Source organism: Bufo gargarizans, chromosome 7, assembly GCF_014858855.1.
Source record: "Bufo gargarizans isolate SCDJY-AF-19 chromosome 7, ASM1485885v1, whole genome shotgun sequence".
Classification (NCBI taxonomy): domain Eukaryota; kingdom Metazoa; phylum Chordata; class Amphibia; order Anura; family Bufonidae; genus Bufo; species Bufo gargarizans.
In genome coordinates, this window is record NC_058086.1 from 20,346,651 (window position 1) to 20,361,808 (window position 15,158).

The 15,158-nt window shown below is 44.0% G+C and overlaps 1 protein-coding gene across 2 annotated transcripts in view; it reads left to right on the forward strand.

Moving 5' to 3' along the window:
- Positions 1-15,158, forward strand: part of LOC122943571 (inter-alpha-trypsin inhibitor heavy chain H3-like) — an 82,222-nt gene that overhangs the window by 48,523 nt on the left and 18,541 nt on the right. For both annotated transcript variants that reach the window (XM_044301414.1, XM_044301415.1), the window contains 4 exons: positions 4,437-4,603; positions 6,766-6,807; positions 9,044-9,073; positions 13,526-13,639. In XM_044301414.1, the coding sequence (XP_044157349.1) occupies positions 4,437-4,603; positions 6,766-6,807; positions 9,044-9,073; positions 13,526-13,639 (353 nt within the window). The remainder of the gene's footprint in view (positions 1-4,436; positions 4,604-6,765; positions 6,808-9,043; positions 9,074-13,525; positions 13,640-15,158) is intronic.

Consider the following 15,158-nt stretch of genomic DNA (forward strand, 5'->3'; position numbering starts at 1 on the left):
CACCTCGAGGACAAAAGGCAACCCAGGGTTGGGATGCGACAGAATCGGAGCCGACACAAAGGCGGACTTTAGAGCCTCAAAAGCTCGGATGGCCTCGAGCGGCCAGACCTGAGGATTACTGCCCTTCCTGGTCAGATCCGTGAGAGGCTTGGCTAGCATGGAAAAGTCCCTGATGAACTTCCGATAATAATTGGCGAAGCCCAAAAAGCGCTGCAGGGCACGAAGCCCACTGGGCTGGGGCCACTGTAAGACAGCCGAAACCTTCTCAGGATCCATGGAGAACCCCTCAGCGGAAATGATGTAACCTAAGAAGGTTACCTGGGATCGGTGAAATTCGCATTTCTCAAGCTTACCGAACAGCTTGTTCTCTCGTAAGCGTTGCAACACTCGTCTGACATCCAGAATGTGGGCCTCCATGGATGCAGAATATACCAAGATGTCATCCAAATAGACCACCACACACTGCTGCAACAGGTCACGGAAAACATCGTTGATGAATTCCTGGAAGACTGCGGGCGCATTGCACAACCCAAAGGGCATAACCAAGGATTCATAATGACCGGTCCTGGTGTTAAACGCGGTCTTCCACTCATCGCCCGCCTTGATCCTTACCAGGTTATATGCCGCCCTCAGGTCGAGTTTGGTAAAGACAGTGGCCCCTTTGAGGCGATCGAACAGCTCGGAAATCAAGGGTATCGGGTAAGCGTTCTTGATCGTGATGCGATTGAGACCCCTGTAATCGATGCAAGGCCTCAACTCGCCGCCCTTCTTTTTCACAAAGAAAAATCCAGCCCCTGCCGGGGACGAGGATTTGCGAATGTGTCCGCGTGAAAGCGCCTCCCTCACGTACTCCTCCATGGCCTCATTCTCCGCTACCGACAGTGGATAGACTTTGCCACGAGGAGGAACGGCACCGGATTGTAACTCTATGGCACAATCGTATGGGCGGTGCGGAGGTAGGGCAACCGCGCGCACCTTATCGAATACATCCCGGTACTCTTCGTATTCAGGAGGCAACAGAGAGTCCGAGGAAGTACACAGCAACTTGACAGGCCCATGGATGCAACTAGCCCCACACTGCGGTGACCACGAGAGGATCTCGACCGATCTCCAATCGAAAGTCGGATTATGCTTCTGGAGCCAGGGGTACCCCAAGACCACCGAGTAGTGTGGAGACGAAATAACCTGGAGACAGACCGACTCTCTGTGAACGGCACCAATGGCCATCCCCACTGGAAGGGTCTCATGAGTCACGTGTGGCGGCAGAAGGGGTCTGCCGTCTATCGCCTCAAGAGCCAGTGGGGAACCTCGAGGCTGCAGAGGAATGGAATTGGCGGCAACGAACACTCTATCAATGAACAAACCACCAGCACCAGAGTCCACCAACGCCTGGGTCGTCACCGAGCCCCCGACCCAGGAGAGGACAACCGTGATCAGTGGTTTGTCAACACGGGAAACCGGGGACGAGGAGACTCCACCCAAGATCTGCCCCCGACAGGACCTCAGGTGCGAGCGTTCTCCCGGACGGTTCGGACATGCCAACCGAAAATGCCCACCGAGACCACAGTACATGCATCGGCCCTCGCGTCTCCGGAGTACCCTCTCCCCCTCAGACAGGCGAGCAAACCCCCGCTGCATGGGTTCACCCCCAGACAAGTCATCCCCAGGAGGCGTGGGAGGAGAGGGAGGCACGGGTGGGACAGCAAACGTAGGCGCCAATCTGTTAGGAGACCTCCGCAGGCTCTCCTTAAAGGAAGGTCTCTCCCTGAGTCTGGTGTCAATCAAAATCAGGAAAGAAATAAGAGACTCGAGCTCCACTGGTAGGTCCTTAGCTGCAACCTCATCCTTCAAGGCATCCGAGAGACCATGAGAGAAAGCAGCGACCAGAGCCTCATTATTCCAGCCCACCTCTGCTGCCAGGGTACGAAACTCAATGGCGTATTCAGCTACGGATCGTGAACCCTGTCTGATGGATATAAGGAGCTTCGCAGCAGAGGCAGCACGAGCCGGCACATCGAATACCTTCCGAAGAGAAGCAACAAAACCGGAAAACTCGGCAACCACCGGATTGTTGTTCTCCCATAAAGGGCTGGCCCAGGCCAAGGCCTTGTCCGAGAGCAGCGAGATCAAGAAGCCCACCCTTGATCTCTCAGTAGGAAAGGCATCTGGCAGCAACTCGAAGTAAATGCCCACCTGGTTAAGGAAACCTCGGCACTGAGTTGGCTCTCCCCCAAAGCGCTGTGGAAGGGGGGCAGAACCGGTCATACCCTGAAACACCACAGGCGCAGCAACAGGTGTCAGGGTAGACTCTGGCGCAACAACCGGAGCGGCAGTAGGAGCGGGCCCAGGAGCGACAACCGACCCATCGGCAACGGAAGCTAAATGAGCCGTGCGTTCAAGCAGGGTTTGCAACGCCACAGCGAACCGACCCAACAGGTGATCCTGCTGATCAAGTCTGGCAACCAGCGTAGGTAGCGAGGGTGGCCCTGTACCGTCAGAATTCATGGCTTGGTCCTAATGTCATGGAACCATGAACCAGACGTACAACAAGAGATAAGTGGAAAATAAGAAGGTTTTATTGAAGAGCAAGCCGTAGCAAAGTCCGAACGGATGGCTAAACCGAAGCAGGGTCTTGCGGAGACAGAGGTCAGGAACCAGAAGGGTAGTCAGACGAAGCCAGGAACAGGAACCAACGGGGTAGTCAGACGAAGCCGGAATCAGGAACCAACGGGGTAGTCAGACGAAGCCGGAATCAGGAACCAACGGGGTAGTCAGACGAGGCCAGGATCAGGAACCAGAAGCAGCAGCAGTCTTGGAAGCATGTGAACACAGGAGGACCAAGCAAGGAACTGAAGCCACAGACCTCCTATATATATGAGCTAGGCATCCAGCTCCTCCCAGTGGGAAGGAGGAGCCGCAGGGTGGGAGGCTACAAGAAAACCCAGAAACCAAGATGGCCGCCAGCACATGTCAAACGAAGGGAACAGCAAGGAGGTAAGACCATGACAACAACTCCATAGAATGAAAAATATAAAAAGTTATGGGTCTTGGGAAGCGGCAATGCAAAACATTTTTTCCTTAAAAAAAAAAAAAAGGGGGTTTTATTGCAAATAAGCAGTAAAACATAATAAAAACTATATGTATTTGGTATCACTGTAATCGTACTGACCCAGAGAATAAAGATAATATGTTATTTATACCGAGAAATGAACACTGTAAAATCTCTAACGTAAAAAAGCTGTGGAAATATTGCCGTTTTTCCCATCTCCCTCCCAGAGTTAATAAAAGTTAATCAGAAAGTTATGTGTAACCCAAAAAAATTAAAAACTATAACTTTTCCCGCAAAAAAATAAGACCTCATACAGCTATATAGACGGAAAAATAAAAAAGTTATAGCTCTTGAAACGCAAAGATGAAAAAAGGAAGAAAAACACTTGGTCAGTAAGGCCCAAAACAGGCTGGTCACTAAAGGGTTAAAGAGTCACTGAGCTTTCCAAAAACGTTTCATATGTCATAGCGGCATATCCAATGTTTTAATCGGTGGAGGTCACTACTATGTGAGCACTTCTCTCTCTTTGTTTTAACGATCAGTCGGGGACTAAGCACTCAGTACCCTCAATCAAAACCTTTGTTACGATGCTGTGACATTACAAACGTTTTTTGAAAGCTCAGCGACTCTTTAAACTATCCGAGTAGCCACTGAACATGGATCTCTGTTTTAAGAGAAGAATTGTCTGGATGATGCAGGGGAAGAGATTGAAGGAGGGTTTAAGGGAATGAAGGGGATGTTGCAAGTGTTAAAAATGACTTGGACAGGGATTTAGGATTTTTAGTTTACAGTAAACATTCTGTAACTGTAGCAGCCAGTGTCAGGCAGCTGCTGCCAAGGCTAAGCAGAAGTGTCATAAATGCCCATGATGAGAACTAGCACTTTACAAATCACTGTAAGACTGCACATGGAGTATTGTGTACAATTTTGGGTAACTGTGCATAACAAAGACATAGCAGAGTTAGAGAGGGTCCAAAGGCACCTAAGGGTAGGTTCACACACCTCAGTTTATCAAATCCGTCAGGCTGTCCCAGCAGAGAACAGCCTGCCTAAGATCTTTGGATCCCTCCCAACCAGATTCTGCCGTTCACTGCCGGACTCCATTGACTATAGTGGGATCTGCGCTTTCCGGCATAAGTGCCATTGCATTCAACTGTTTTTGTCTGTCTGGCGATATGCCCCCATTGTCTGTGATGAGACAATCCTTTAAGGTAAGGAAAATTATATTATGCCTAATGAGGAAAAGTAAACATACACATTTTTTATGCCTATAACTCATTCAAATGTTGTAGATGATTTTTGAGCATTGTTAAACCAAAATAGCTCACCAAATTACCTGTAACCAGATTTACATTTAGGGTTTTAAAATAATTTTGTTTATTCCAAGACTTCATGCGAACCCATCAGAAAAAGGGAACCTAACAGCACAAGCGCTCGAGCTCTCCCTAAAGTTCAAATTTGTGACTCCTTTAACATCAATGGTAGTTACAAAGCCGGAGGAAGAAAGCAAGGTCAAAGAAGAAATAATTGCTGATAAATTTGTGGAAAGTACAGGTAGGAGAATTATTACAGATGCAACACACAAAAATACTATTTTTGTTGATGGTTTCCCACAATTGCAGTTTTAAAGGGGTTTTCACAGATTTTTACATTGATGACCTATCCTCAGGATTGGAAATCTGTATCTGCGGGTCTGGCAACCGACTCCTCCACCATTCAGCTGTTTGAAGAGACCGTGGCACACTGGTGAGCAATGCGGTTTCTTCCTAGGCCAGTGACTTCACGTTCATCCGTCACTCACAGAAGTGCTGTGCTGGGGGAGCCGGCTGTCAGATCTCAAACCTATCTGACATTGATGACCTATCCTGAGGATAGGTCATCAGAATCAATATCTGGGACTACCATTTTAAAGGATATGGACACTTTTAGCAGCTATGTTTTCAAATAGAGCATTGTCCTTATTTTGGGCTTAAACATTTTTCCATTTTAACAGTTTTTCCTTATCTCTGCACTCCTGAAAACACATAAACACACTTTAAGGGTCCCTACACACAACAATCTGCACTTGTGTTTTTTTACCACTTAAGGATGGGTTCACACTAGCGTTAGGGATTCCGTTATAACATGGTTATAATGGAAAATAACATAATCCATAAGACGGAAGGACGGATCCGTTCTTCTGCCTATAGACTTGTATTATGACGGAATGCAAAACGGAAGCCTTTAAAAGGCATTTTGTTTGCTTTCTGTCCTAAACGAAGTCTATGGGAATCAAAACGGATCCGTCTGGGTCCCGTTGTGCAAGACGTAAAACAAAGTCCTGTCGACAGGACTTTGTTTTCCGTCTTGCACAATGGGACCCAGGCGGATCCGTTATGTTTTCCCATAGACTTCTATTAGGACGGAAAGCAAACGGAATGCCTTTTAAAGGCTTCCGTTTTGCATTCTGTTATTTTCCATTATAACCATGTTATCACGGAAAGCCATAACGGAATCCCTAACGCTAGTGTGAACCCACCCTAAGCCAGAAAAACTGCTTCCTTTTTTCCATACCGCATGTGGTTTTGTGTGTTTTATGTTCTAAATGGCTTTGTGAACTGAGATATTTTCAGGCATTGTCCCCCTTAAAAAGAGATGTAAAAATGCAGATACAGCATGCTGGATTTTTTAAACGAAACCATAAAGACAAAAACACCACCTAACAAAAACAGCAGGAGTAAAAAAGAAGCTTTTGTGTTCTGTAATTCATATTTCCCATATACCTTCAGCTACAGTAACACTTGGAGCTGGCATTTTCACTTAGGCCCCTTTCACACGGGCGAGTTTTCCGCGCGGGTGCAATGTGTGAGGTGAACGCATTGCACCCGCACTGAATCCGGACCCATTCATTTCTATGGGGCTCTGCACATGACCACAATGCACCCGCATCTTATCGGGCCCTCACACGCCACGCTCGTGTGAAAGAGGCCTTAAAAAGACACACCAAAAAACTGATTTTAAAAAGTCACTAATACCACAGAATACCATAGAACAATGCAAAAACCTATATTTAAGCTTAGTAATTTGATTTCACTGGAAAGTAGAAAGAACAGCCAGCATTGAGTATGTAAAGATGCAGGCTGCTGGGGGCAAGAGGTTGCAAATTTTTAATAAAGGCCAATTAAAAGAATGTTTTACAAGCACACTTCTAATTGATCTTTTAATGCGCTTCTTCCAAATGCTTTTAACTGTGTCCATAGCTTTACTTACCGTGTCCACAAATATGGGAAAACTGTGACATTACTATGTAAGATTCAGTTTATACACATTTATGTCCTCTGTTTAATATATACTCCAGAACGCTGGCTAGTGTAACCCTATGGACAGATTTTGCATGCACGCCAGGAGCTTTCCCAGCGTACGTGCTAAACATACATCAGAAATATGGTGTGAACCCAACCTAGTTATATAGTTTTTTTAAGTTTGGTAAATATGTGCACTATATCTATCTCCTAAGGTCCGGTTTACACACTCCAGCTGCCACATCTGGAAAAAAAACTCCACCCTCTCGCTGTGGCACAAGATTTTTTGGGTAATACTTTGGTTTTAGCCACAAAATCACGCAGCCGATGGTCGCCACGAATGGGTTTTTCGGCCGCATGCCATAAACAGAGTGTGTAAACTCAACCTAAAAGTATAAAATATTACCCAATTAACTTTCATTCCATTGTTTGCAGTGCAAAGAGATTTTACTGCGTCGTCCTTTCCACATAAAAGACGTAAGCATTTAACAATAGAAAAATAATAACTACATAATCTTGTTTTTTTATGTTTAAAGTGGATCAATTTGCTCTTCTGACATGTCTACTACTGCAGAGAGAACAGTATAGCACAGCATTACAGAGCAAAGCATGCTGGGTTTAGTTAAAAAAAAAAAGGCTCATGAAAACAGGAAGTTCTTCATGTAAACATCCTGCCAGGGTGTAGTGAAGTTGAAAACAAGAGAAAGGGAAAAATAGGTATACGAGGCAAACATTACCAGTGTTTGGCGTACTCTTCATTATGAAACTGGAGTACCCCTTTAACTCTATGGCTAAATTTGTATCCCCAAAACACCATGAACTCTAACCCTTCTAAAGATATATTATGAAATGAATCTTGAATTTTGGTCCCATTTAGAGAAAAAATATGATGTGATCACATAACAAAAACGTGAACATACAATTTAAGATCTCTGTATTCATTTATAACACAGAATTCATAATTACTTTAACATAAATATTATGATGATTGATGAATTCTAATATAATTCTAACTGCATGCCACCATTCACACCATCACCTGGAGGAGCTAGCGTCATATGGTTTTATACAGCTAGTATTGAACCGGTGGTATCTAAATGAATGTGCATGCAGTGTCATGGAAAGCAGGGGGAGCAGTTCAGTGCTAGGTCTCCCAACACAAGCTTACAGCAGTTGCATGCCCAACCTCTATGGTAGGTATACCACTGCTGTAAATTACATTAATTGTATGAGATATACAGTAACTTTTAACCATTTTTGTTATTTTTAATTTTCCATGTCCACTATATTTAAACAAAAATTATAAAATCCTACAGTTTTGGCACTGGCCACCAAGCCTAATAATAGGCACCATTTCTTGGTCTGTACAGATCACTTTACTGCAGTTATATATCATTCTAATCCTGCCTGTAATGATATCACCTCTTTGTACAGATAAGACAGGATCCCCCATTCACAATACTTTGTCAGAGCTTATCTATTCTTTCCTTGTGCAATGACCTCTGCACGGGTCACAGAGCATGCCTAGAAAACTCTCCCATGTAAGTCAGTGAGGTCCTCTCCTGTCCATTGTGTCTATGGCCCATGGTGCTGCTGTAAAGTTGCCGAAACTGCATGCCGGATGCTGAAATCCGTGTGCAAACGAATACCGTTTGTTTCCGGATCCGTTTGACAAATGCATTGAAATACCGGATCCGTCTCTCCAGTGTGATCCTGAAAAAAGGATCCGGTATTATTATTTTTTTTTTACATTTTTAAGGGTCTGCGCATGCACAGACCGGAAAACCAGATCCATTTTTCTGGAACACTTGGTACCGAATTCGGCATTAATACATTTCAATGGAAAATAATGACGGATCCGGCATTCCGGCAAGTGTTCCGGAATTTTGGCTGGAGAAAATACTGCAGCACCGTAAAAGTGACTGAACTGAAGACATCCTGATGCATACTTAACGGAATGCTTTCCATTCAGAATGCATTAGGACAAAATTGAAGCGTTTTGTTCCTGTATTGAGCCCCTAGGATGGAACTCTTTAAAGGGAACCTGTCACCGGGATTTTGTGTATAGAGCTGAGGCCGCTAGCACATCCGCAATACCCAGTCCCCATAGCTCTGTGTGCTTTTATTGTGTAAAAAAAAACGATTTGATACATATGCAAATTAACCTGAGATGAGTCCTGTTACTGATTCATCTCATGTACAGGACACATCTCAGGTTAATTTGCATATGTATCAAATCGTTGTTTTTTTTTACACAATAAAAGCACACAGAGCTATGGGGACTGGGTATTGCGGATGTGCTAGCGGCCATCTAGCAACCCATGTCCTCAGCTCTATACACAAAATCCCGGTGACAGGTTCCCTTTAACGCTACTGTGAAAGTACCCTTAGACAGCATAGGTCATCAATATCAGATCGGTGGGGTCTGACTCCCGGCACCCCCACTGATCAGCTGTTTGAAGAGGAGGTGGCGCTCATGCAAGTGCTGCTTCCTCGTCAATATTATATTATTCAATATTACACTGTGTAATTACAAGTGCTGGTCCCATTCCCTTGTAATTACACTAAATATTACACCCAAGAAGTGCCCTCTCTATCCATTTGTTTTCTTTCCTCTATGGCTAAGATTCAGTAATAGATAAATCTTATACTTGAATATATCCTAGTCATACGCTATAAAACAATTAAAATAAACCCAGTGTTTCTATTACAGCACCGCATACTCAAGGGTCTGCAAACTGGGGTAAGTTATTCCTTATATTTAAAGGCTATGAACACCTTTTACCCAGGAAAATCTTTTTTCTTATATGTTAGTGCTCAAGTTGCGATAATTTTCAGTCTGCAATCTTCATTTCCTTATTTACTTTAAAAAGTGGATGCAGAATAGTATCAAGGCGACCTAGTACATTGGCTACTGGTTCTTTCCCCTTTGTTTTTCACACGTACTGCAAATAAATCCTCGGGTACCTGGATAAAATATCTAGGTTTTACCAAATGTGGAGGACGCCCATACAAAATGTGTAGATATGCCACACCAACAAAAAAAATTCACAATTCCACACATACAGAAACATTCCCGATAAAAAGCTATATTAATTGCAATACAATGGGCATTATTTATGTTATGGAATGTACAATGTGTGATCTCATGTATGTAGGGAGTTCCCGCAGGAAATTTAAAACAAGACTGTTGGAACATGTTAATTACATTACTATGGGTACAGCAAATGCGGCTAATCATTTTATAACAGTACATAATCATAGTTTTAACTGGCTTCCGCACCTATGCGATTGAAAGAGTAGTTGTTCCTTTAAGGCTGGGTTCACACCTGAGCGTTGCGCAAACGCGCGTTTAACGCGCGTTTTTGTCGCGCATTTTTAAGCGCGTTTTTTGTAATAGTAAACGCGCGTTTGACGCGCGTTTGTGTGATTGACTACAGTGTCCTATGGCCACAAACGCGCGTCAAACGCCCCAAAGTCGCTCATGTACTTTTTTGAGCGTCGGGCGTTTTACAGCGCGATCGTACGCGCTGTAAAACGTCCAGGTGAGAACCATTCCCATAGGGAAGCATTGGTTTCTCCTTGTTGAGCGTTTTACAGCGCGTAGGAACGCGCTGTAAAACGCTCAGGTGTGAACCCAGCCTAAGAGGTGGTAATATGAAGAAGAAGGTTTTGCAGCGTGAGGCATATTGGGTACTCAGCCTGAAAACCAGATACCCTCAGGGTCTCAATCTGAGGAAAGAACTGATGTTTTTTTTTTTAATACTGTTGTAATCCAATATACATAAGCGAACAATAGCCATTATTTTGTTTCACCGATAGCTACATGAAGATGTCCTAGTAATTTAGATGTCTTCTTATTTTATACCTATTTTTCATCTTTGACTTTTTATCCCATTCACACTATGCAGTTTTTCAGGGCAAAAATACCTGAGGCTAGAGTCCTGATTCAGAAAAAGTGCCGTAATAGAAGTGAATTATGCGCTGCAAATGTGTTGTGGTATTTTGTATTATGTATTGTTTGCTGTGGGACGTATAAACATATATGTATTTTTATGCTGTTAAAGGGAACCTGTCACCAGGATTTTGGGTACAGAGCTGAGGACATGGGCTGCTAGATCGCCGCTAGCACATCCGCAATACCCAGTCCCCATAGCTCTGTGTGCTTTCATTGTGTAAAAAAAAAAGATATTATATATATGTAAATGAGGCAAGTAAGAAGCCCAAGGAGCTGTTACTAACGTTTCCAGAGCCCAGCCACGCTCCACTGTGAAGAAGTCCAGCACCGCCCCGCATCATCCCAATCTCCTCCTTGCTCCCCGACGTCACAAAGCTAGAGCGCCATAATCTCGCGATGCTGGTATCAGCCTCAGGGAACGAACTGGGCTTGCGCTAGCTCGCGCGAGATTACGGCGCTCTAGCTTTGTGACGTCGGGGAGCAAGGAGGAGATTTGGAGGATGCGGGGCGGTGCTGGGCTCCTTCTGAGTGGGCGTGGCTGGGCTTAGAGTCAGAGAACGCTGGACTCCTCTCTGAAGCATGGAGGAGACAGGACTCATCTAAGGCTACTTTCACACTTGCGTTTGTCGGTCCGCTCGTGAGCTCCGCTTGAAGGAGCTCACGAGCGGACCCGAACGCCTCCGTCCAGCCTTGATGCAGTCTGAATGGAGCGGATCCGCTCAGACTGCATCAGTCTGGCGGCGTTCAGCCTCCGCTCGCCTCCGCACGGCCAGGCGGACAGCTGAATGCTGCTTGCAGCGTTCAGCTGTCCGCCTGGCCGTGCGGAGGCGAGCGGATCCGTTCAGACTTACAATGTAAGTCAATAGGAACAGATCCGCTTGAAGATGACACCATATGGCTCAATCTTCAAGCGGATCCGTCCCCCATTGACTTTACATTGAAGGTCTGAACGGATCCGCTCAGGCATCTTGCGCACTTAGAAATTTTTCTAAGTTATTAATGCAGACGGATCCGTACTGAACGGAGCCTCCGTCTGCATTAATATGATCGGATCCGCTCAGAACGGATCCGATCAAGCGCAAGTGTGAAAGTAGCCTAAGGTGCATTTACATGTATGACGGGAACATCTATTTTAGATTTTTCTCTGAACTGATAGTTCATTCAGAATAGATTTTAATATTATTATTAATGTATTAAAAAGTATGTATAGAAAAGTGAGTGGATAAATAGGTTTAGAAAGTAATGACAGGTTTCCTTTATATGCAGATCTCAGGTGTAGCACATGACAGAGTTTTGGAGTGCCCTGCCTCTGGGAGGTGGTTCCCCTCCCCCTCCCATTTCTGGTTGGGGGAGTAGATCTATCCATCTACCGTTTTTATTTGAAAATGTCTTATATTATTTTTTTCTCCGAATAAGGGTTAGGGCTTATTATTGGGATAGGGCTTATTTTGGCTCCATGAACATATTTCATATAGACACATGCCAATTACAGAACAGTCCCTGGACAGTGTTTTTATTAAATATGACTATAACCCCCCTCATCCATAGGGATGCACCCATATACTGCAGTACATGGGTGCATTCCTATGGAAGAGGGGGGGTTATAGTCATATTTGCCACACATTTTTCATTCTGGACCGTATATTGCCCTTGAGCTGTCCTTACCCAAGGGACCTAGTCAGCAATCTACGGTACCAGGGAGAGCAGATACTGCACGGGAGAGATGTAGGGAGCTCCTCCTGCTGCCTCCTTCATGTAAGTAAAAACTTGCGGGCTCGCGGCAGTACAGGGCATACAGAGAAGCCGCCAGCCCACCCAACGTGAAAGTGAAGGGAAGCACGGGCTGCCGGCATAATTTAGCATTTAGTGAAGCTGCCAGCCCGCCCGTTAGGTGCTGCTTAGTGCCGCGATGAATGCGCGGGCTGGTGGCTTTCCTGAAGGCTAATTCACTGAAGCCTGCGCTACCCACCCACAGTTTCATGGCAGCTCAGGAGCCATTAGTGAGCGCTCCTGAGCTGCTGCAGCCCGCAGATTTCCCCCACCTTCCCTTTATATAAAATAAAATACGGATGTATCTAGGGCTTATTTGTGGAGTAGAGCTTATATTTTAAGCCTACTCCAAAAACTCTGCAAAATAGCGCTAGGGCTTATTATCGGGGGACAGTTGGGGAGTTGACAGCCTGATTGAGGAGAGAAAAAAATAATAAAAGATATATAGAAATGTGTCATTATCATCATTGTAGTGACAGACATAAGTTATGTTATTTATACCACACAATGAACCGTCTGCAATTAAATTCAACAAAATAATGTTAAAATTGCAGCTTTTTTGTCTTTGCCTCTAAAAGTAAACCTACAACTAATAATGATAAATATTAGATTAATTAGAAGAATTTTTTTTAAAAGTTATGACTGTTGGAACACAAAGGAGGAAAATGTTACTGGTCCTAAAAGGAGTTATCCGGCCCAGAATATTATCCTCAGGATTGGTCATAAATATCTGATCAGACTGGGTCCGACACCCGGCACCCCCACCGATCAGCTGTGAGACGAGGAGCTGTGTTCCTTGCACCTGGCTCCACTGGAGCGGTGGCATAGTGTAATTACAAGTACCCGCTCCAGTCACTTGAATGGAGTGAGTACTTGTATTACAATGCAATTTCGAGACAAAGTGCGGTGTACTGAATATTTACTTCAAACACATATTAAAAAAGTACAATAAAAATGTATCATATTGGGAGGGTTTTTCCAATTTTAATGTGACTGTGAAGAGGTTAAGAAAGTTGTGGCAGAGTTTACTGTTTGCATTGCAGTGTAAAATCCATTTAAATAAATCTGGAAGAAAGCTGCGTCAGACAGGGCTTTTGAAAAACTGCAGCATGTCCTCACACAAGACATGTTCTGCATTATCTGAATGGGTTCCTGTAAATCCTCTTCCGCTTGCTTTTCCTGCATTTTGTTTATATCGTATGTCTAATAGAGATGAGATGAGGGAATCAATTCTGAACTAATTGCTTCCTGATATTAGGAAGTAATCCAATGCCAACTTTGCGGTCCGTCTTTATTGCTCATATGTAAAACACCTAAGAAGTCATCTTCATTTAATATGTCCTATAGTACAGATGAATGCCATAGAGCGAGACTTCCATTTATTAGTGGGGAGCTCCCAACAAGCAGAAGCTCTTGTCCCAGCAGAAGTATTTGTTTGTTACTGTTTGTCGTCATTTCTATCAACAGTTGATTCAGACCCTCATTTTGTGATAAATGTTCCTCAAAAGAACGATGCTTTGTGCTTTAATATTCAAGAGGAGCCGGGTGTGATCCTGAATCTTGTTGAGGATCGAGAGCGTGGTAAGCTTTAACCCATTATGAGTACTATTTATTCTAAGTATTTAATATTTGACACATTTTGGGAGAGTCTTAAGACTTAAGCCTCTTTCACACGGGCGTCGCAAAGCATTTTAATGCGTTTTGTGCAAAGCATTTTAATGCGTTTTGCACGCGCGTGAGAAAAATCTGCATGTTTGGTACCCAGACCCGAACCGGACTTCTTCACAGAAGTTCGGGTTTGGGTTAGGTGCAGTGTAGATTTTATTATTTTCCCTTATAACATGGTTATAAGGGAAAATAATAGCATTCTTAATGGAGAATGCTAAGTAAATTAGGGATGGAGGGGTTAAAAAAAATTAAACTCACCTCATCCACTTGTTCGCGCAGCCCGGCTTGTCTTCTTTCTTCTTCTTTTGAGGACCTGGGAGGAAAAGGACCTTTGGTGACGTCACTTCGCTCATCACATGGTCCATCACCATAGTGATAGATCATGTGACGGACCATGTGATGAGCGCAGTGACGTCACCACAGGTCCTTTTCCTCCTAGTCGTCAAAGAAGAAGACAGAAGAGAAGCCGGGTGTGGATGAGGGGAGTTAAATTATTTTACTTTTTTTTTTAACCCCTCCATCCCTATTTTACTAAGCATTCAGTATTAAGAATGCTATTATTTTCCCTTATAACCATGTTATAAGGTAAAATAATAATGATCGGGTCTCCATCCCGATCATCTCGTAGTAACCATGCGTGAAAATCGCACCGCATCCGTTCACTTCTATGGGGCCTGCGTAGCGTGAAAAACGCACAATATAGAGCATGCTGGGATTTTCACGCAACACACAAGTGATGCGTGAAAATCACCGCTGATGTGCACAGCCCCATAGAAATGAATGGATTCAGTGGGGGTGCAATGCGTTCACCTCACGCATTGCACCCACGCGGAAATCTCGCCCGTGTTTTTGCTGGAATTTCAGAAAAACCCTTACATAAGCTACTTTATAGTTGTTTTTATGCTTTTTTTTCTTAGTTTTTTTTAGTCTGTGCCTCAAAGATAGAAAATGCAATGTTGTGTTTACTTATTATTTTATTTATATACTAATTTTAATAATTATTACTATAATTATATCATTGTTATTATTTTTCCACTGTAACTGGCAATGTAGAGCAGACATATGCCTTGTTTATCGCTATTATAGGTCATATTTTGCATGCAGCACTACAGGACTGGATTTTTTGCTTATTACATGGGCAGACCCATAAGAATGACTCCAGATCTCCGAAGTCCTGAAAGTGGCCACACACCTACATCACTAAGTTACAATACAATAGTTGTCACCTGAACACTCATTTAGTGAACAGTCGTTCTTCTCGATCCCAACATGCACGCTCAGTTCGGCTGAGAATGTATATGTTGTCAGTGCAGAGAGGGAACTAAGCCTCTGCCAGACTCAGTACGTTGAGAAGAATGTATTAGGGGTCTTGAAATTGTACATGCCAGATCCTTCTTTCCCTTAAAATCTTCTGTCCCTGGGTAAAAGTTGG